Source organism: Eptesicus fuscus, chromosome 7 (assembly GCF_027574615.1).
Source record: "Eptesicus fuscus isolate TK198812 chromosome 7, DD_ASM_mEF_20220401, whole genome shotgun sequence".
NCBI classification, from domain to species: Eukaryota; Metazoa; Chordata; class Mammalia; order Chiroptera; family Vespertilionidae; genus Eptesicus; species Eptesicus fuscus.
Genome location: NC_072479.1, coordinates 101,080,345 through 101,102,695, shown reverse-complemented (window position 1 = coordinate 101,102,695; position 22,351 = coordinate 101,080,345). Strand labels below are relative to the sequence as shown.

Sequence of the window (22,351 nt, the reverse complement as noted above, 5' to 3'; positions counted from 1 at the left end):
GAGTCCTACAATCGCAGGAAGGCTTCTCCCACCGCAGGGCAGGCCGGCCCTCCTCCCGCGGCCCACATGCTGCTCCCAGCAGCCTGGCCCTGCTGAGCATGTGCTTCTCCAGGAGGCAACTGTGTACATTTCTTATCTCGCCAGAGAGAAAGCCAGGATAGCCCTCCATTCCAATCCGCCTCAGCCAGGGCCCCTGGGTCACCTCTCTACACCTCGATGTCCTCACCTGTCAGACGGGCCGTTGCCATCAACCTTAGAGGATCAATTCTGGTAACGTGAAAGCAGCCAGTTCAGGGCCTGGCAGGCAACCAGTGGGCAAAGTGACTACCCTCCCCTGGCCTGGGGGGGACGGGCAGGACACTGACTCAGCTCCTCCCCCACATCCCTCTTTGCTCTCTGACAGGACAGGGGAGGCTGCTGACGACAGACAGGAAGGGCCAGCAGGGAGGTGGCAGGATGTGTGGAGGCTGAGGAAGTCCAGGCAGTGGCCAGGTCATCACACTCACAGGGGGGTGGGGGGGGGGGGCAGGGGCCCCTCTCCCCAACCACCACCCCGCTCCCCAGCAGCCCAGCCCACTTCACTGGCGGTGGAAAGGGGACAGGCACATGCACATACACACCCTGCCTCACACCCCTCTCCTCACCAGCTGTCAGAGCCTCCCTAAGACACTAATCAGAAACCAAAAGCAGCTCTGCCCTTCCCTTCCAGAACGCCACGGGGCAGGCTGACCTGGAAAGGGGCTGCTCCTTCCCTTACGCTCAGGGTAACCTCGGGCAACTCACCAAGGCCTCTCCCCCAAGCCTCAGTCTGTCGGACTGTGAAATGGGGATAATGGTGCACTCAGCTGCGAGGCCTACTATTAAGGCACAGGTATTGATGGAACTAGGGTAGGGCTCACCCCAAGAGAAAGACAAATCCCAGCCATCGCGTCCTCCACCCCACTCGCGGCGCTGCTCCACCCAAGGCCCCGCTGCGAAGGAGCAAGCCCGGGAGAACGTGGTCTTGGCCGCTTCAATCCTAGGATGGGCTCCGGCAGGGTGGGACCCCTTCTCACCCACCCAACCTCCGCCGGCCCCCACGGGTGGGCAGTCTTCCCAGGCCCGGGCCAACGAGACCCATCCGAGCCAGGGGGACCCTCTCTCCAGCCCCGGGCGAGACCCCAGCCCTGGCCCGGAGCCCGGGGAGCCCCTGCGGATCTCACAGTTTGGGGGAATCTGGTCAGGTCTTCGCTAAGGGAGTGGGACGGCGGTGGTAAAGGACCACCCCGAATCGGTCGGTGACTCGTCCCGCAAAAGTGAGGAGGCGGGTGCCCGTGACGGGACGTTCCCAGCTCCTCGGGTTCGCCCGGGCTCCAGGCCTGGAAAGGTGAGGCGGAGGCTGGGGAAGGTGAGGCCGGCCCTGCGCTGGGGTCGCCCGGTCTCCGGCGGAGACTCCTCCGGCCACCGGGCGTGCGGAGGGGGCTTGCCCGGGAGGACGGCTGGCTCGGGCAGTCGCTCACTCGCCTCGGCGCGGAGGGGCGCCTGGGGGGCACTCACCGTCATGGCGGCGCCCGGGGGCGGCGGGGGCAGGAGGCAGGACGGTGTACAGGGCTCTCAGGCCGGGCTCCGCGGCGCGGGAATCCCGCTGCCGCCGCCCCTCTCGGCCGCCCAGAGCCGCTCCTCCGGCCCTTCCCTTCGCCCGCGCGGCCCCGGCCCCTTCCATCCGCCCATAAAACTTTTTTTTTTTTTTTCAAACTTCCTGGGAGGACCCGGGCTCGCCAATGGGCGGCGGGGAAGCCGGGACAAACAGCGGCTGGGGCCGCAGGCCAACCAATGGGAGCGTGGGACGGGCCGGGGGCGGGGCCTGCGCGACGGGACGGGCGCGCGGGGGCGGGGCGGCCGCGGACGGATGGGGGCGGGGAGATGGGAGGGCGGGCCGCGCTCGGCCGCGGGTGCGCGGGGCGGAAGGAGCCGTCCAGCCAGCAGGTGACTTCGCCGGCTACCGCGCGGCGGTGCGGGGTGTGGCCCCACGTCGCCTCGGCTACCGCTCCCCGCCCCAGCCGCGAGCCGCCCGACCCCCGGGTTTGCTGGGCACGTGGGCAAAGCACCCAATACTAACAATTCAGCGTCCCACTCCCGGAGCCCCGCTTCTCACCAACGAAATCCACTTTCATCCTCACTACAGGCTTGACAGGACGGTGCCCTTGTCCCCATTTTACTGATGAGAAAATAGAGGCGCGGAGAGGATAGCCGACTTGCTCAAGGCCACACAGTAAGAAGAGGTGGCACTCCTAGCATGTGCCCCCTAGATGCCCTCCTCTGTAAATGGGTCTTTCTGACTTAAGAACCTGGTTTGGGGTTCTTGGGTGTGGGTGTGCACCCGTGGCTCACGTTCCCAGAGCACTTGGCAGTTTTTAGGAGCCCTTTTGCCGGCAGGAGTTCATCTGAGCCCTGAAGTAGAGGAGGGACCTTTGGTGGAATTTGTGGCTCAATGCATGTAGTAGCTTGTGTGGCATTGTGATTCAAACACTGTGTTACCTAAGCAAGGTACTTAACCTCTCTGTGCCTCAACTTCACCCTCTGGTAAATGGGATAATGCTGTTGTCTCATGGGGTTGCTATAAGGATTGTTAAGTAAAGTACCCAGAACACACCATTTATCCCTAGTTAGCTATCCTTCCGTAGAAGGGCAGGGGGTTTGGAATAATTGCCATTTCAATTATTCTGCCATCTTAGTTTGGGGATCAAAAACTATTACTATCATAATTACTGTCCCCATTTCACAGATAAAGAAATGGAGGCTCACCCTAACTGGTTTGGCTCAGTGGATAGAGCGTCAGCCTGCGGACTCAAGGGTCCCAGGTTTGATTCCGGTCAAGGGCATGTACCTTGGTTGTGTGCACATCCCCAGTAGGAGGTGTGTAGGAGGCAGCTGATCGATGTTTCTCTCATCGATGTTTCTCTCATCGATGTTTCTAACTCTCTCTCCCGCTCCCTTCCTCTCTGTAAAAAAAATAAATATATATATAAATATATATATATATTTTAAAAAGAAACGGAGGCTCAGGGAGCTGAAGTTCTCTCTCAGTATTTCCCACTGGGATTCTCTCCTCCACACTAGAAATGAGGTCACAGATAAGCCCATCTTCCTCTAGTCACTGGCCTTTTGGCATCCCCATGCCGTTTTCCTACCCTACCCCTGTACCTGACTCAGGCATGCCATCCTTGGGAGAGTGAGTGGACAAAAAGACCTCACCTACCACCAGTGCCTTGCCCTGTGGCCTGGGCACCTCACAGCCTCCTTACAGGTTTCCTGGCCTCTGGGACTCCACTTCTAGTTCCCTCGATCCAGTGATCAGATCACTCCCCTGCTCAAGGTTCTGCGACACTTCCCCGGTGCTAAGAGATCAACTCTACATTCTTGTTCCAAGCAGTCTGCATCCATCCTAAAGCCTGCCCCTGCCTGCTGTCCTCCGTCATCACACACACACATTTTACATGCTAGGGTCCACAGTGCTGGACTACTGAGAATTCCCAGAATGAGCAGGCCCTCTGTACCTTGGTGGGACTGCACACGTTGTTCTCTCCTGCGTCTGAAACACTTCCTTTCCTGTTCTCTGTACCCTCACTCCCCGCACCCCAGAGCGCACACATCCACTCCCCCTCTCTCCCGCCTCTCCCTCCAACTGTTTGTTTGCCTGGAAAACACCTCCTCACTCTTCACGTCTTGGTGCAGAGGAAACCCAAGTGCCCCAGCACAGTTACAATCTCCTTGTCTGATGCTCGCTGCGTCACCTTCCCACCCAGTGCTCCCTACATCTGTACACTCCCCCATAACGTGATAACCACAGTGTTCTAACCACATACATGTCAGTGTTCTCACCAGACCATGAGCTCCTTGTGGGCAGGGATGAAGTGTTTTTTTGTCTCTGTCTCAGAGCTCCAGCCCACAACAGGTCCTTAGCAAACATGGGTTAAATGAATGAATGCACAAATGGAGAAATGACTACCTTACCACAACCTGCCCTCGCAGGAGAGAGAGAGCACAGGCTCAGGGACCCAGGAGAGAGTTATTACACAGGGCCACCCAACTTTGGGGTGATTCCGTCTTAAACTAGTACTCTGTCAAGAATAGCAATGGGAGGCTCAGAAAAGGGAGACAATGGCCCAAAGCCACACAAGTTAGCGCAGAGACAGAATTCAAGCCCAGGCTTCCTGGTTCTTAAGCTTGGACTAATGTCACTACCTAGCTCAGGAGAAGTTTGCAACTACTCTAAGTAACTGTCTGGGCGGCTCCACTGGCAGTCTATCCCTCACCTCCTGATTCTCCTCGTTCCCCGATGCAAGAACCACTGCAAACTCACCAAGCCTCAGCTGCCACACCTGTCTAATGAGGACTCTTGAGCCTGCAAGAAGGCAGGGAGATCCAGATGCACAGTTGTGGCGGGGAGGCGGGGGGGGGGGGCATGAGGGCAACCAGAGTAGGGTTTAAATCTCCACCCTGCCCCAAGTGGGATCTACAACAGTGATTTTTTGTCTTCTCTGAGCCTCATTTTCTTGTCTGTAACATGGACAATATAAACCGTACCTGGTATGCCTGGTGGTAAGGCATGCCAGGCATTGAACACAGCTGAGCACATAGTAGGTGCACAATAAATGCTAGTGATCAGCAGCAGCATCCTTATCCCAGAGTCCTTTCCCCATTTCTCTTCACTCGGGACTTCACCTGCCAGACCCACTTCCCGTTGATAAGGTAGTCTCATAAGGTAATTCCTGTCCATGGCTTGAAAGTACCACCCTGCCCAGGTAACATGTTCTCAATACCCTCTTACTAATTCCCAAAAGGCAGCAGAGAGGAAATTATGAAGTGGATGGGGAAGTTGGTATTTGGCCAGCCTGCCCCCATCACACCTCTGTGCATCCTGATCTCCCAGGCCCTCCCTGCAGCCCTGAGTGTCTCCATAGAGTCCCTGCCCCCTTAGACAGATGTGGCAACCAAGGCTCAGTGAGTTCAGCTGCAGCCATTCTCTCATCTCGGAATGAGGAAAGTCACCGAGAAGCTGGCTCCTCTAAACCCCAGCTTTTTGACCTCAGGCAAGTCAACTCACCTCCCTGAGACTTAGTCCCTTCCTTTGTAAAATGGGTGTATGTCTTTAACGTGCCCAGCCCAGGGCTGGGCCCAGTGCCAGCCAGAGGGTGACAGTCAGCCTGTCACTGAGAGAAGAGGCCGCATGAGCCAGCCCCTTTCTCTCTGGCTGTGAAGGGGCCGGAGGGAGCAAGTCACAGCTGCCTCCCCTCCTGCCCTTGAGGAAACCCCAAACCAGAGGCCTGAGTGTTTACAGCCCTCGCTGGGCAGGGGATGGGTTACGTAATGCCAGATGTTTGTGAAACTGGCTCAGGCCCAGGACTGAGACACACTTTGCAATCCCAGAGCCCCTCACAGGGCCCTCCTCCCCCCCTCCCCCTCCCCCTCCCCCCAACCTGGCTCTCTGGCCGGTTGCTGACTGGGAGCTTTCAGCTCTGAAGCTCATTCAGTCACCCCTCACCCTGGAGTGGGCAACCCACTCACTCGCAGAGGCCATGAGGGCTCAGGACTCTGCTTTTCCCTCCTTTCTCATGTGGGCCCCCAAATCCTGCCCTCCCAGCCTCCACTCTCTCCTCTTTGACTAACACCAACCTCCTCCCTCTCCTCCCCCGCTCCCCACCCTCACCCCTCCCACCCCACTGGAGCCAGCCTACCCTTTGCCACCTGAGGACCCCCAGGGAGAGCAGGAACGGATTGAACAGCGTGGGCCGGTCCCCGGGCATCCGCCATGAGGTCACCAGTCGGCCCTTGAGTGGGCTCCCAGACTTGCCCTCCGCTGGCCTCTTGTCTGCCTGTCAAACAGGGTCCAGTGTTGGCCCCCAGGTCCCTTTGGTGGGATGGGAAAGTCCCTGGCTACAGCCTCCCCTGCCCCTCCTGCCGGGCCCACCTAAAGGCCCAGGGTTCCCCTGTTCTCCTCTCACAGAGCTGTGAGAACAGAGCTTGGTACCTGTTTCATGCTACATGGTGTCTGCTTGACAGGGCTCTAACCCCATGTCGCACCCCATGTGGCCGGCAGGAGGGGTTTTCTGCCTCAGGTTCCAGTGTTAAATAATCCAGAGAGTTAACATATAATTACATATTTCTAACCTCTCCTAAAATATCTACAGATGTGGGAACTCTGGACCCTCTTCCCCCTGGCACAGCCACCTGGGGCCAAGGGGTCACACAAGGCCCCTCTAGCCCCAAGCCCTCCACCTGCCTACTCTCCTCACCTTGGTGAAAGGAATGGATCACAGACTCCCACGGTCACCTGTCCTCCCATCCTGGTAGGACCCCCAAGTGAGCCCCCTTTGGAGGAACAGGCCCAGCGAAGCAAAAGCATTTGCCCCAAGTCACAGAGCAGGTGGAAGGAAGACAGAGCCCAGGTGTCCCAACCTCCGGATCCGGAGATTCACTGGAGGCAGAACATGAAGCATGAAAGCAGAGGTGCAGGAGGGCTTTGGGGAAGGACGGCCCCCCTGCCACCACGTCCCATCACAGTGCTGGCCCCTAGACCGTGCGCTCCATGCTGGCCCCCTGAGTCACTCCGCCCACACCCAGGCATGCAGATGGTGCTCACTAAGTGAAGGTGAATGAATGAGTGAATGAATGAATGAGGCTGCTATCAATTCTGTGTAGCCCTGGCTGCCTGGGGGTGATTGAGAGGCTTTCCGTGTTGCTGGGATGGGCCCGTTTTGTGGAGACTAGAGGGACCCCTGTATTGCTATTTCCTCTTTGTTCACGAAACCCTGGCCCCAGGAAGTATGAAGAAATAACCCAAAAAGAGGAAGTGCAAAGTTGCCGGAGCCCCTGTGAGAGCTAGAAGTGCCTTTAGTGACCAGTCCCCTGTCCCCTCTCATTTCACAAACTCCTACAGCCACCTGTCGGGAAGACTGGCCCACCAAACACATGGGACATTGCTGCTGCTGTGCAAGGCCATGCAGGGAATCAGGGCAGGACCAGGAAGCGGCTTGCGGGGCGCAGAGAGAGAGCTGGGTGGAGGTTCCAAGCCCCGGTTCTACTTTGAGTTCAGCCACCAACTGTATGACCTGGGACAACACCCCTGCCCCTGTTTTCTCATCTGCACAGTGAGGGGCTGGGCAGAATCCCCCCAGCTCTGACAAGCAGCAGGGCCAGAGTCCGGGCTCCAGGCTGCCAGTCAGACACCCCAATCAGGCGGCATGTGGGACAGAGAGCAGCAGGATAAGGAAAGCACAACCCCAAACAGCCTGTCTCCTCCCTGCCTCCCTCCCTCGGCCCCAGGCCCTGAGCTCTGACCTCACCTCTCTGGAGGCTGAGGGTGAGGAGAACAGTCTGTTTGGCAGGTCAGGGGGAGGGGCGGGACAAAGCAATGCACTACAGCTGCAGCCAGGCCTCAGAGCAGCCTCAGTGGGTCCCACCCCTGCACACATCTGTCCTGCCCCAGGATCCTGGAGATGCTCCAGACCTGGCTGAGTGTGGCATTTCCTCAGCCCCCTTCAACGCTTCTCTTGCTCCAGCTCCTAGAAGCTCTACCCTTTCTCCCAGCCTGGCAGCCCTCCAGAGCCAGAAGGACCTTGCCTTCAGAGACCATTGCAGCCAAACTGCTATTTGTCCGAGTGGGGTGGGGGGTGGGGGGCGTTTTAGCTTACCTTTTAGGGCATTCTAGCAAGTTAAAAGCAGAGCCCTGGGCTCAAGTCCTCCCCCGATCCCCAAGCCAGAAGGTGGCTCTGTCACCCAGCTCCACCAGAGCCCCTCTTCTCAAGGCCCCGTCATGCACAGATCCGCCTTGGTCTGGATGAACCCATCTCCAATCTGATTTCCCATCCCTTCCACTCCCCTCCCCAGGTGTCCACACCCAAGACCCAACTACCGAGTCTGCCCGCTTCTGGTCAGTCAATGAGTCTCCTCTCGGTTCTGACTCCTCAGGCTCCTTTGATTGGAACTGGAGATAAGAAAGAACACCGCTTAGTCCAAGTTATTCCCCAGTTTCCACCCGTCTATCCACCTTCTTATCTATCCATTCATCATCCAACATCCATCTGGATCCAACATCCATAGATCTATGTACCCATCCAACCATCCAACATACACCCTACATTATCCACCTTCTCCTCTATCCAACATCCATTTTCCCATTTATACATCCATCCTCTATTCATCATCTATCCATCCATCCTACATCCATGTATCCTTCCTCAGTCCGTCTACCTATCCTTCTAACATTCATTCACCATCCATCATCCATATTCCACATTTACCCATCCATGCAACATCCATCCATCTATCCATCCATATTCTACCCAACATCCATCCATCCATCCATTCATCACCCCATCCATCATCTAAGCAACATCCATCCATCTAATATCTATTATCTATTCCATTCATCACCCATCTATCTATATATTTATCTACCCATCTATCATCCATGCAGCATCTATTTATTATTTGTCCAGCATATATGTCCTTTCCATCGTCCATTCAGATACCCATTTTCAATTATTTATCTACCGTCTACCCACTCCCCCCCATATTCTATCTTTTTTTTTTCTTTTTTTGGTTAATTTCATCCAAGGATATTTTTTCCATTGATTTTTAGAGAGAGTGGAAGTGAGAGAGGGAGGGAGGAGAGAGAGAGAGAGAAACATCAATGTGGGAGAGACACATCAATTGGTTGGCTCCTGCACATGCCCCAGCCAGGGCCAGGGATCAGACCTGAAACTAGGTACATGCCCTTGACCAGGAATCAAACCCACAACCCTTCAGTACGTGGGCGAATGCTCGAACCACTTAGCAACACCAGCCAGGGCTTGCATGCACTTAAGCATCCCTGTATTCACTGGTCAACCATCCACTGAGCTGACCTCTTCCACTGTGTCAGGCCCTGGGCCAGGAGCCAGGGATACAGAGAGAAAAAAGGCACAGCTGCCCTACAGAGCTCATGTTTCTTATGGGGAAATGACAACTGAGCATGACCAGATGAAGGGAGAACTACCAAGCCCAGAAGGAAGACATCACCAACCTGGGGAAAGTGGCTCAGAGCAGGGCACCTGATCTGACTTGCACAGTGGTCGGCGTTCAGTGAAGAGGGAGAGAAAGAGCATCCTGGGCAATGGGAATAGCATGCACAAAGGCAGGGAGATGTGCTCACAGGGCCCTGCAGCCAGCTCAGCACAACCAGAGCGCAAACCTGGGTGAAAGGAAGGCCCGGAGGCCTTGAATGCCGTGCCAAGGATTTTCATAGAGGTGAGCAGCTGGAGCCCCAGCAGGACCTAGTGAATGCCTGATGTCATCTGTGGAAATGCGTGTGCATGTGTGTGTGTGTGTGTGTGTGTGTGCATGTGCACGCGCGCATGTGTGTGTGTGTGTGTGTGTGTGTGTGCGCGCACACACACGCGCGCGAGTGTGCGTAGAAATGCCCTTAAGCATGTGGTGTTCCTGGCCCTCCCCAGTCACCATCTCCTAACCTCCCCGGGACCCCTGAGCCTCACTGCGGAGTAACTCTAGCTGAAGAATCTCCCTGGTCTCCCTCTTCTCTTTGATCCGGCATCCCAGCATTCACTGGGACACAGCATGGCACCCTCCCTGAGCTACGAGTGGTCCACCTGCCTCCCCAGGAAGCCTGACAGCAAATTCCTGTGTGGGGACCCCAAATTCCTCCTTTGTCCTGAGGGCAGAACCACATTGGCTTATCCTGGCCTCTCTGGTGTCTATGCATTGAATTGATTAGAGGACAAATGGATAAAAGCCAGAAATACGGGGGAGGGACTCCCTAGTCCTGCCGTGGACTTATACAGGTGTGACTCCTGGCAAATGCCTAATGGGTCTGAACCTTGTACATGGCAGAGCATGTAAAGTGCCCAGCCCAGGGCCCGGCACACCACAAACCCCACCATCATCTTTGCACATTGAAAATCATCCCAGTGGTACCTGTCAGGGAAGGATTTGGTCCTATTTTGTAGGGGAAGACTGGGGCCAAGATGGGCTAGGAGTCCCAAACCATGTGCTATGTTCCAGGGAGCTGAGGCAGGCTGCAGGGCTCTGGCCTCCAGAACCCTCCCAGCCCATCACCTCCAGATAAGTGCTCCAGGCAGCACCAGAGTACCACTGACTCTGTGACCCTGCCCTGGGCCAAGAAGGCAGGGAAGGGACTTGGTGCGCACCTACTATGTGCCAGGCATTGAGCTTACTTTGCACATGGGTCCTCATTTAAGCAACCTGTCTCAGCAGCCGACTCACTCAGTGAGCAGATACAACCTCTTCACTGTGCCTGAAAGGAGCTGTAAGGACCAGAGAGGGGTAAGTGAGGCTGTTCTGGACTGTGAGGAACCTGGAATACAGCAAGGGGAGGGGACATGACCGCACTGGCTACAATGCCGGCCAAAGTCAGCTAAGAGCCACCAGGACAACACAAACCAGGTGTTGTGGGGCCGGGAGGGGAGAAGGCCCTGGACAGAGCATCTTGCTTGAGGCCTCAGGTGATCTGCACTGAGCAGACCTGTGGTTCACCCCTGCCCCAGCCCTTACCCGCTGTGTGGTTTTGGGCAAGTGGCTTGACCTCTCTATCTCAGTTTCCTTATTTGTAAATGAACAGTGGCTTTCTCATGAGGTTGCTATGGAAATTAAATGAGGAAAATACCCGTAGGTCATTCACACCAGGGCGTAGCACACAGTAAATTCTCACTGGAGGGTTGGCCATTATCACCAATGGCCATTTTGGTGACTGGGAAAGGTTTTGGTCAGGAGGGAGGATTAGGGCCGAGCTTTGAGACTGACTTACCTCCCAGTCTGCTGAGCTGGGGCCTTCTGCAGGGCTCCTACTCCCCAGCTGGCTCGTCTCCAGACCAGCCATAGTTGAGGTCTCTGGTCCACCCGTTACTTTGGTCTTTGGCCACTGGGTGGAGATGCAGGCAGGGCTGGGCAGCTGGTCCAAGCTCTGGGGCCACTGCTCGGGGCTGTGTCCATTGACTAGGGTGGTTTCTGCCCAGCTGGCAGGCTGGCTTTGTTGCTCTCGTTCAAGGGCATCCTTTGTGCCTGGGGAACCCGGCTCTGGCCCTGGAGCTGTGACTGGGCCACCCCAATGTCCAGCTGGGTCCTTTCGGGGCAGCTGGGCCTGCAGGAGCTCCAGGAGGCCTTCCCAGTCCAGCCTTGGAAGACGGGCAGCAGGCATTGGCTCCTCTGTGCGGGCCCAGGCCCCCTCTCTGGGCATCCCAAGAAGGCTCAGCAGGTCCCTCCAGTCAAGCTCGAGGCGCCTCTCAGGGCCATGCAGGTGTGGGCATGCGCCCTCAGTTCCCCGGCCCATAGCAGTGACTGTCTCAGGCCTCCAGGAATTCGAGAACTCTGCTGGGCCTTCCCGGGTGTTCTCTGGGAGGCTCATAGGCTGGGGAGGACCGAACAGCTCCTGCAGGGCGCCCCGGCCCCTTTGAGCTGGCCTGTCAGGGGGCTTCTGCAGCCCGTTACTGGGGGGCTTCTCCCAGGCCTCTGACTGCCCCCAGCTCTCCTCAGACTCCCTGAGAGGGCCCCTCCATGTTCCCTCCAAGGCTCTGGTAGTGCCCCCGCTGGGCTCCCCAAGTCCTTGCCAGCCCCCCAGGCCTGGGCCCTCCTCCTGGCTGCTCCAGCCTCTTTCCAAGTGTCTGTGAGGACCCCGGGCCCCAGGCAGCTCCTCCTGACTCTGCCACCCACCCAGAGGCTGTCTTGGGCCTGCTCGGCCTCTCTCTGGAGGTTTCTCTGTTCGCCGCTCCCTCTCAGAAGTCCTGGCTGATGTTCTTGGGGGCGGCGAGGACCCCTGGAGCCGCAGGTCCCCCTCAGGTCTCCTGGGAGGAGGGGGCTCTGCACGGCTCCTCCGGGCTGGTTCTGCCTGCTTCGCAAGGGGTGTGGTTACCTGAGGATGAGGTGAGGGGTGGGTGAGGCTCCAGGACCCTGACCAGGTGGACTCTGTCGAGGAGCTCAGGACACTGGGCTCTTGGCCAGGCCACAGGGAGAGGCAGGCTGTGTCCTCACAGCAGCTTGGATTAAAGCAGGTCAAAAAGCACCTACAGTCTCTACGCTCCCTCCCGGGGGGTGTCTGCTCTTCCCTCTCACCCACTTTCCGCAGTTCCAGAAAGAGATCTGCAAAGAGCTGCTCACTGTCCCGGCTTCCCCCTCCCCCACGATATTGATTCCAACCAGGGCTATCAGGTGCACGAATTTCCACACCAACACTCCCTTCCACTGGCTCAGGCCTTGCCCTCTAAGAGTTTCTTTAAAAATATAAATCCCGCTCAGCCGGCATGGTTCAGTGGTTGAGCATCGACCTAGGAACCAGGAGATCACAGTCCAATTCCCAGGTTGTGGGCTTGTTCCCCAGTGGGGGGCGTGCAGGAGGCAGCTAATCAATGATTCTCTCTCATCATTGATGTTTCTGTCTCTCCCTTCCTCTCTGAAATCAATATATATATATATATATATATATATATATATATATATATATGTGTGTGTGTATATATATATATTTTTTAATATATTCGATTGATTTTTTACTGAGGAAGGGAGAGGGATAGAGAGTTAGAAACATCGATGAGAGAGAGACATCGATCAGCTGCCTCCTGCACACACCCCACTGGGAATGTGCCCACAACCAAGGTATGTGCCTTTGACCGGAATCGAACCTGGGACCCTTCAGTCCGCAGGCCGATGTTCTATCCACTGAGCCAAACCGGTTTCGGCAAAAATATATATATATTTTTAAAAATATATAAATATATATAAATCCCCACCCTGGAAGGGATAGCCCTTAGAGGCGGACTATTGAGTCCGAGGCTTTCCCTGAAAACTCAAGATAGCAGCTACCTAATGAAGAAAGGAAACAACAAGGAAGGGCCGTCTTCAAAGGACTAACTTGTGTCCTTCTCAATTTTGCCAAGAGCTGCTGGCTCTTTGGGAGAGGGGAAAGCTGGACACCCGTGATTGGGGCTCTGACACTTTCATAAAGGACCTCCCTTCCCAGGACCCAGCCTGGCACCTGGGGGAGGGGGAAAGCAGTGGCTCGCCCCTTGGGGTGCAGGGGCCCAGGGCAGGCTGGCAGTGCTCACCTCCCTGCTGAGGGCAGGGCTGGACTGTCTCCGGAGAAGCTGGCTCTGACCTTGGCCGGGCCGCTGCGACCGCCCCTCGTCCCGGGCCTGGAAGGTCCCTGGTGCCTCGGACTTCCTATGAGCAAATGCAGCCGCCCCTCTGAGGGCCCTTGGGGCTGTCCCACTCCCAGCACCCACCGCCTCTACTCCCACCCCCAACGGGAGGAGATATAGGAGACGCACAGCTGAAGAGCCCTAAGGGAGGTCTGAGCCTCTCAGGGCCTCAGTATCCCCTTCTGAAAAATGGGCGACACTGCTCTACCTGCCTCACGGGGCTGTTGTGGAGATTAAATGGGAAAAGGGATGAGCAAAGGTGGGGGCTCAGCCTTGGCCTTGACTGCCTCCTGTCTCTCTCAGTACCTCCTGTTTCTGACTGCCACCCAGCCAACGCCCATCTCTCAACCCAAACAAAGGTTAGACTGGTCTTTGTGGGAATTAAGGTTTATTGAGCACCTACTGGTCACCAGGCACTGTGTACACATGATTGTAACGGCAAACATTTATTGAGCACTTGTTGTGTTCCAGGTGCCAAGCACTTGTACCACCTCATCTCATCCCACGCACCCCGTGAGGCGGGGACGGGAGCTGCAGAATGTTCACGCCCTCATATTCCATTCTCTCTGCCATCCTTCAGTCTACATGGTAAGTTTTTGACTTCCCAGGCCCACCCTTTTCCTCCTCAGTACTGACAAGATTCCTGCACTTGGCCTGGAAAACTCTGGGCCATCCTAGCTATTGGTAACAGAGCTCTTAGCAAGATCAGAAAGAAGAAATGTTCCCTCTTCCTACACAACTCCAGGAAGGCCAGCATAAAAGGTCGTTTCCAAGACACCTAGGCTTCAGGCGTTGTTGCCACGTCTGTCAAAGATAAGCTCTAAGCTGGTAAAAGTCCTTAGTTCCACTTAGCTGTCTTACTTAGTCATTGGTAGCCATGGCTATTAATACTTAACTGACATCTCTGGTATTGCACGTAGGAATACCAAACAGATTCTGGGCCCGTCTCTCCACTCCCACATGTAAGGGGTCAAAACAAAAGACCGGGCGGCTCCACTGGGTATCTAGTCCAACAGGGTTTGAGTCTGGCTCCATCTACATGGACAAATGGAGCTGTATCTCTGGTGGCCTGGGAGTAGCCTGAAATAGATGACCTGGTGCTGAGCCTTGACAGAGCCAGCAAAGAGGAAAGTAAGAGGAACCTCCACTTGGGTCTGGGAGGGGACCGGGCTTGGAGTCTGCCCCCAGCTTGGGAGCCATGCTGGAACCCGAGAGAGGCTTCGGAGCGAAAACAAATCATGGGCTTGGGGTCTGTTGTTGTCTTATGGCTTTTACCAATGTCACTAAAATCAAATCCATAAAGTAACTAGAGTTTTTAGCAGTTGACTCACAGGGAACCAAAGCTTCCCACTGGACTAAATGTTTCTAAGTTTGAGGGCTACCTGATCAGGTTCCATTTTTAACCTAATTTGAAGCAAGAGAGGTTCCTTGCTCTGAGAGATCTGAGGCCTTAGGGGGTTTTCTGCCAGAACCAGGGTGCAGGAGCCTCTGTGAAGCAAAAGCCCGAAATGTGACTGTGACAGCGATGGAGAATACTCCGTGTGGGGTAGCCAGGCACGTGTGTGTTCTCTCCAAGTGAGTGCATTTTCCATATAAACTCCAGCTTGTCAGTTCCTCCTGAGGAGCCCCGGCTCCATGAGGAATTGAGAGATAGGAGTGAAGACTCAGGTAGAATCTGGGCAGCAATAGGGCCCTCGGGCCACCTGTTCCTGAGGCTGATGTGGCTGCACAGGGCTGATAAAGGAAATGCACTTCCTTTGGAAGCTGGGATGAGCTCTTCCACCTCCACAAAGTTGAAAGGACAAAGCTGTCAAGTCCAGCAAATTCCATGAAGGCTCTGTGTTGAATTTAAGAGACTAGGAAGTGCTTATGTGATTGTAAGATAAGAGATTCCAAAGGCATCCAGGGGAAAAGAAAATGAAGATATCAAGCCAAAATTCCTAATGCTTTAATGTGAGAGCCGTTAAGGAAAAATTTCCAGGCTTAGTTAGTACAATGCTTGGACAGAGTAGATGCTCAATAAATACATGTTAAATGAAATAGGAGAAAATAATAAACGTACTGTCTATAGTCACCCACTCATAAATTTCAGTCTTCCAGATACTTAAATAGGTTTTTAAATTTCATTTTCAGATTACGAATGGTTTTCTACTTGCAAAAAGTGCCATACAACAGGAGAAAATTTAATTACTCAGTAGAGTTATAAAACCTTGGTTAAAAAGTTAAGTCATCTATTTCTCCAAAATATATACTTAAGCATATGCAATTTTTATATATCAACTATACTTCAATAAAGCTAAAAAAGGTAAATAATCTATTTCAAAGAATAAAATAAAATGAATAAAAGTATATGCGTAAAAACAATTAAATGATTAATAAAAGTATAAACATATTCTGGACTTTTATTATAAACCTTTATCCTTCTAAAAGTTACCCTAGTAGGAAAAAAAGAAAATTAAACTTTGATTTAAAGACTTTAGTGTTCCTACTGAGTTATCAGATAAAAGTTAAAGTACACAAACTGACGTCTGACTAAAAATAGTAGTCGTAAAGAGGCAAAGACAAAGGGGTTTTTAGGGCAGTGAAACTATTCCGTATGATACCATAATAGTGGATCCATGTCATTGTATATTTGTCCAAACCCACAGCATGTACAGCACCAGGAGTGAACCCAATGTAAACTATGGACTTTGGATGCTCATGACGTGTCAGTATCGGTTCATGGTTTGTAGCAAATGCACCCTCTGGTCGGGGCTGCTGATAGTGAGCTGAGTCCAGGCATGTGTGGGGGAAATGGGATGTATGGGAATTCTCTGTACTTTCCTCTCAATTTTGCTGTGAACCCAAAACTGCTTTAAAAATTAGTATATTTTTAATTTAAAAAAGACCAAAGAAATAATTATATTAATGCTGGAGACCTTAAAGGTTGTCATCTGGATAGTAAACGGACTGAAGTTACTGTAAAAGGAAATGTGAGCCCTAGCTGAGCCTTAGGACCGAAGGGTCGCTCAGTCCCTAGGAGGCAGCCAATCAGTCAATGGTGTCTCCCACAATGCCCTTTTTCTCTTTCTGTCTTCTCCCCTCCCTTCCACTATCTCTAAAAATCAATGGGGAAATATCCTCAGGTGAGGATTAACAAAACAAAAACAAAAACAAGAAAGAAAAGGAAATCTGAAGAATAAAAGATAAGATTTCAAACACAAATTCAATCTAAGATAAAATGTTGCCTCAGGGACAACAGAGAGAGGAATTCTGCATGCAAAATATTACCTGCTATTTAGGGTGATGGAAATGTTCTAAATTTGGGTGGTGGTGATGGTTGTACAACTGGGTCTTGGAAGATACACTATAATTCATTATACACTGAAAGCGTCGAGACTTCCAGACCTACTGTTTGCTGTTCTTTCAACCCTGACTAATGGAATTCCAAACCTGGTCCTGAGAACTCCTGAGGCTGGGACTGCTGGAGAGAGATCTCAGCCAGAGCGGGGGCACTCACTGTTCCCCCGCCCCCAGGCTGTGTGAACGGCCCCAGGACGGAGCACGGAGCACTCGCAGGATACCTGGACTTAGGCTGCTCACCACATCCCAGGAAAGTAACCTTTAACCTCTAAGAAGTCTGTGATTCTGAGTTCTCTTAATTACAACAATGCTCTGGCTATATATTTTAAACTGACATCTCTTTTCCAAGAGGCATGGGTAGCCATGAGTTTTCTTTGTTAAGGCAGAAGAAAATCATGGGCACTCTTCCCTCACGTAAGGAGGGGGGGAAATAAACAAACCTGTGACTATGGAGCAAATTAAGGGTTTGAGAGCTTAACCGCATTTCAATTAATGTAGAACGTTCAAATTTTACAGATGAGGAAATTTCAGGCAATAACTTTACCAGGTCACAAAGATGGGGAGTGGCTTTGACCCAGGATTGAACCCAGCTTGCCTGACCCTGGTCTTTGCTCTTAACCACCAGGTTATGCACAATATCACTTCATCGTCAAAAAAAACTCTTAACTTAGGGAAAGAGAGATGAAGTGACTTGCCCAAGGTCACACAGCCAGTAAGTGGCAGCGCAGGGGACAACCCTTTCCATCTGGCAACCTAAGCCTTGAAACTTCCACCTGTCCTGCTGCCGAGGCTCCTCCCCAGCCCACCTGGCTGACCCCACCCTGGGCTCACCTGCGCTCTTGCCCGAAGAGGCGCTCCACCTCTGCGCGGCCAGGGCTGCGGGTTCGGCCCCCGTTGCTGCCCTGGGGCCCTGGCTCCCTCTGTGCCAGCCTCCTGGGTGGGGGCACGTCAGCCAGCACGGTGTACTCCTCCCTCTCCAAGTTGTGCCTGGTCTCCCCAGGGGGTGCTGAGCCCCGGGAGCCCCCTGAGCTGCCTGGAGGAGGTGAGGGTGCCAGGAGGGCTAAGTCACTGGGTGGGTGGCGGGGTGGGGAGGAGGCTCGAGGTGCATCCCGGTGCCCAATGCACACTTGGGGGGGCAGCATTGGGGAGCCATGCAGAGAATCAGTGGAGGGGGCCAGGCTCTCCATACTAGTCCCAGGGGGGTCCTGAAAGAAGAGGGAGGGCTCAGGGGCCTGGCGTGGGGGGGATGAGAAGGATGGTGCATCTCGGTGCCCAATGCACACAGGGGTGGGGATGTGGGGGGGCTCGTGCAGGGAGTCTGTGGAGGGGACAAGGCTCTCGGTGCTGGCCCTGGGGAAATCCTGGAACAAGAGGGAGGGCTCAGGGGCCTGGCGCGGAGGGGAGGAGGCCCGGGGTGCATCGCGGTATCCGATACACACCGGTGGGGGGAACTGGGGAGGGTCGTGCTGGGGCGACAGGTTCTCAGCATCTGATGTGTCTGGGAGGAAGGGGAAGGGGTCAAACTGGGTGTGGCGAGGGGGTGAGGAGGCCCGGGGAGCATCCCGGTGTCCAATGCACACGGCTGGGGGGATATAGGGAGGCTCATGGTGAGTTGATTCACTCTCAGAGGCATGGGGGTCTGGGAAGAAGGGAAACGGGTCATATTGCAAATAGCGAGGAGGCGAAGAGGCTCGGGGGGCATCCCGGTGCCCAATGCACACAGCACATGGAGGCTGGGAGGACTCGAAAGAGGTCTGGGATGCCCCTCGGGTGAGGTACAAAGGCGTGGAAGTCCGGGGGGCACTGTGGGGACCGGGGTTGTGCGAGGAAGAAGAGGCCCGGGCTGGTGAGTTGTGCTGGGGAGGGCCCGAGGAGGACTGGGGGGAGTCACGCTGAGCTGGTTTGGTGGGAGACGAGGTCTGAGGCCTGTCAGCTTGGGTTGGCCGGAGGGCGATAGATGCCCAGGGAACCTCACTTTGCTTGGAGCGGGATGGGGAGGAGGTTCGGGGGCCATCACTCTGGGTGGGCCGGAGGGGGAAGGAGGCCCAGGGGATGTCTTTGTTAGTACGATGGGGAGAAGAATTCCTGGGGTTGTTCCGTTGAGTGGAGCGATGGGGAGATGATGGCCCAGGATTGTTCTTTGGGGTGCAGCACTGAGGGGAGGAGCTCCCGGGGTTGTCCCGCCGGAAGGAAGAGGACTGTGGGTTGTTCCGTTGGGTAGAAGAGGTTCTGGGGGTGTTCTGCTGAGCACAGGAAGTTCTGGAGCTTTCCCGCTGGGTGGTCCGGTTGGGGGAGGGGCCTCTGGGGTGGTCCTTCTGGGCACAGGAAGTTCTGGAGCTTTCCCGCTGGGTGGTCCGGTTGGGAGACGGGCCTCTGGGGTTGTCCTTCTGGACACAGGAAGTTCTGGAGCTTTCCCGCTGGGTGGTCCGGTTGGGGGAGGGGCCTCTGGGGTGGTCCCTCTGGGCACAGGAAGTTCTGGAGCTTTCCCGCTGGGTGGTCCGGTTGGGAGAGGGGCCTCTGGGGTTGTCCCTCTGGACACAGGAAGTTCTGGAGTTTTCCCGCTGGGTGGTCCGGTTGGGGGAGGGGCCTCTGGGGTTGTCTCTCTGGGAACAGGAAGTTCTGGAGTTTTCCCGCTGGGTGGTCCGGTTGGGGGAGGGGCCTCTGGGGTGGTCCCTCTGGGCACAGGAAGTTCTGGAGTTTTCCCGCTGGGTGGTCCGGTTGGGGGAGGGGCCTCTGGGGTGGTCCCTCTGGGCACAGGAAGTTCTGGAGTTTTCCCGCTGGGTGGTCCGGTTGGGGGAGGGGCCTCTGGGGTGGTCCCTCTGGGCACAGGATGTTCTGGAGTTTTCCTGTGGAGAAGTACAGGCAGAAAAAGAAGTCTGCGGGTTGTCCTGTTGGGTAGAAGAGGTTCTGGAGTTGTCCTGTTGGGCGGCTCTGGGGGAAGAGGAAACTCGAGGGTTGCTCCGTTGGGTGGATGAGGTCCTGGAGTGGTCTCGTTGGGCGGTTCTTGAGGGAGAGGCCGTCCTGGGAGTGCTCTGCTGTGCGGAAGAAGCCCTGTGCGTGTCCTGCTGGGTGGATGAGGTTCTGGGGTGGTCCCGTTGGGCTGGTTGGGAGGGAGAGGAAGCTCGGGGGGGATCAGTCTGGGCAGCGTCCCTTTGGGCAGCGCGATGGAGAGGGGAAGCCTGGGGGGTGGTACTTCGAGGTCCGCTCTGTGGTGTCGCAGAGGAAGCCCGGTGCCGCTCCAAGAAGGACCCACTTTCTCCCCGGAGCTTCGCCCAGTGCTGCCCGGCGCTTCGGCTCCCGCCACCAGTATCTAAGAGAGAAGAGGCGATTCAAGGTGAGGGGAGAGTGTGCTTTGCAAACTGAGAGATGCCCCAAGAGGGGTGTCAAGGAGTTTCTAGCATCTTGGATTTGGCTAATTCCTCCTGGGCCTTGGCACCCTGCCTGCAATTTGGGTCCCTGCCACCAGGTGGACAGAGGAGGTGACTGCCTTTGATCAGCAGGTCACAGAGTGAGGCTCCCCCCACCCACTGCTCACGTGTTTAAGAGCAAGAAAGCGGGTGCCTATCACCCATTCACACCAGGGAGGCTTTTGGTCTCCGTGTGTTATTCTCACCACAGTCTCCCCGGGGCCTGAGGGGACAGGGCAGTGGGATGGGGCGGTGAGGTGACAAGATCTGATTAATGTTTTGAAAAATGGCTCCAGCTGCTGGGCGGGGGTTGGGGGTGGGGGAATGGACTGAAGAGGCCAGCAGGAACGGGAGAGCTTGAGGGGCTCTGGCAATAATGGTGGCTTGGCCAGGGGGTAATGGTAGAGGCAGCAAGACGGGGACAGATTGGAGGTGTGTTTTGAAGGCAGCGCTGAGCAGAGCTCCTGATGATAGAAAGGGTGAAGAAAGAAAGGAATCAGGATTTGGGGCCTAACTGTGGGCGGGTGGTGACACAGAACAGACTGCAGGAGAAACAGGTTTGGAGGGAGAGTTAGGTGGCTGGTGGCCCCACACCAGCCTCCTCTCCACCCATTTTCCTCTGCTCCTCGAACCCAGCGCCTCTGTCCACTCCTTCGGGCCTCTGCACTGGTTGTTCCTTCTGCTTGTGAACTCAGACCTCAGCCACATGCCACTGTCCCCCTCCCACTAGGCCCTCCCTGTCCACCTGGCCAGTCGCTCTCACTGTCTCCTGTCTTAATTCTCCCAAAAGCAGTTGCCGCTCTCTGATCTGGCTTTCTGTTTTCTGTCAGCTTCTCTCCACTGGAGGGCCAGCTCCAGGGGCTGGGTCTTGTCTGTCTTCTCCCCTCTGGCTCTCTAGCACTAGGACGGGGCCTGGCACACAGTAGGTGCTTGATAAATACTTAGCGGATGAGTGAAATGAAGAAGCTGTGTTGAGTGTGAGGAGCCATCCTACACCCCAGTGAAGAGGTCAGTTGTACAATGAACTAGATAGAGGTCAGGGGAGAAATCAAGGCCAGAGGTGTGAACCCAGGAGATGTCGATCTTTCCAGATAGTATTGAAAGCCAGGTGTTGTCAAGTTGTCAGAGAGAGGAGAGAAGGGAGCCCAGGACCGGGCTTTGGGGCATCCATATTTGAGGGTCAAGTGGAAGAAGAGGCATCAGCAAAGGAGTAGCCAGAGAATGGTCCTGACCCATCACCGAGCAGCCGGCTCTACACCTCTTCCCCGAATCTACACCTCTTCCCGGGCTCTAGATCCACCTTGGCCCTCCCCAGTTCTCCATGGTCACTGAAAGCAGGCATCGCCAGCCACACAGACACCCAGACCAGCATCCGGGACCGTCCCATCAAGGCCACCTCCTAAACCTCTCTCCGTCCCTGTCCCCTCCTCACCCACAGCCACTGCCCTAATTCAGGTTTCTCCATCTCTCCCCTGGACAATTACAACGGACTCCAGAAGGGCTACAGGAGTGGTGCGTCCATCACCCACAGAGCAATTCTTCACCCAGAGTGACCAGCTGTTAACAGTTTGTCTCATCTGCTTTATTCACCCATCTGCCTACCTACCTACCTGTCATCTACCTGTGTCTATCTCTCTATCTTCCTATCATCTATCTTGTTGAATCATGTGAGAGTTGAAGACCTCATGACACTTCACCCCTAATGCTCTCCTAATGCATCTCCTATGAAGAAGGACCATCTCCTTCCATCACCACACTCAGGAAATACAGCGTGGATCTGAAACCGTTATCGAACATACACTTCATATTCAAGTTTCCTGGCTGTCACAATAATGTCTCCCATAGTTATAACTTTTCCTATCCTTGCTCCAATCCAGGATCCCACATGGCATTTTGCTTCTCTGTCTCTGTAAGCTCTTTTATTTGAGAATAGTTCCCCAGACCTTTTTCGTCTTCCATAGAGTCCTGGCCGGGTGGCTCAGCTGGTTGAAGTGTCGCCTCATGCACCAAAAGGTTTCAAGTTCTATTGGTCGGGGAGCATATGGGAGGCAACTGATGAAGTTTCTCTTTCTCTCTCTCTCTCTAAGATCAATCAATTAAAAAAAAATTTTTTTTTTAAAAAAGAGTCCTGACAGTTATTTTGCAAACAGTCCATCAATTTGGGTTTCTCTGATATTTTGGTGGGAACAGATGCAGGTGGTGCATTTTTAGCCAGAAGACTTGGAAAGGATGCTGTGTCCCCAGCCTGTGCATCACATGGGGGCACCTGACGCCACTTTGCCCCCGCTGGGATGCTGAGCGGCCACTTGGTTACGGAAGATCTGCCAGATCTTCCCATCCTAAAGGTGCCTTTTCCCTCTGTAATCGATGTGTAATCTGAGGGGTGATACTTTGAGATCGTGTGAATATCCTGTT

The 22,351-nt window shown here is 54.8% G+C and overlaps 1 protein-coding gene across 1 annotated transcript in view; it reads right to left on the bottom strand.

The window, feature by feature from the left end:
- Nucleotides 1-22,351, bottom strand: part of TRIOBP (TRIO and F-actin binding protein) — a 53,502-nt gene that overhangs the window by 22,172 nt on the left and 8,979 nt on the right. Inside the window, exons 5-9 of the mRNA XM_054719501.1 lie at nucleotides 17,361-19,839; nucleotides 13,095-13,209; nucleotides 10,805-11,905; nucleotides 7,895-7,966; nucleotides 5,718-5,855 (exon numbers count right to left, since the gene is read on the bottom strand). Of these exons, the coding sequence (XP_054575476.1) occupies nucleotides 5,718-5,855; nucleotides 7,895-7,966; nucleotides 10,805-11,905; nucleotides 13,095-13,209; nucleotides 17,361-19,839 (3,905 nt within the window). The remainder of the gene's footprint in view (nucleotides 1-5,717; nucleotides 5,856-7,894; nucleotides 7,967-10,804; nucleotides 11,906-13,094; nucleotides 13,210-17,360; nucleotides 19,840-22,351) is intronic.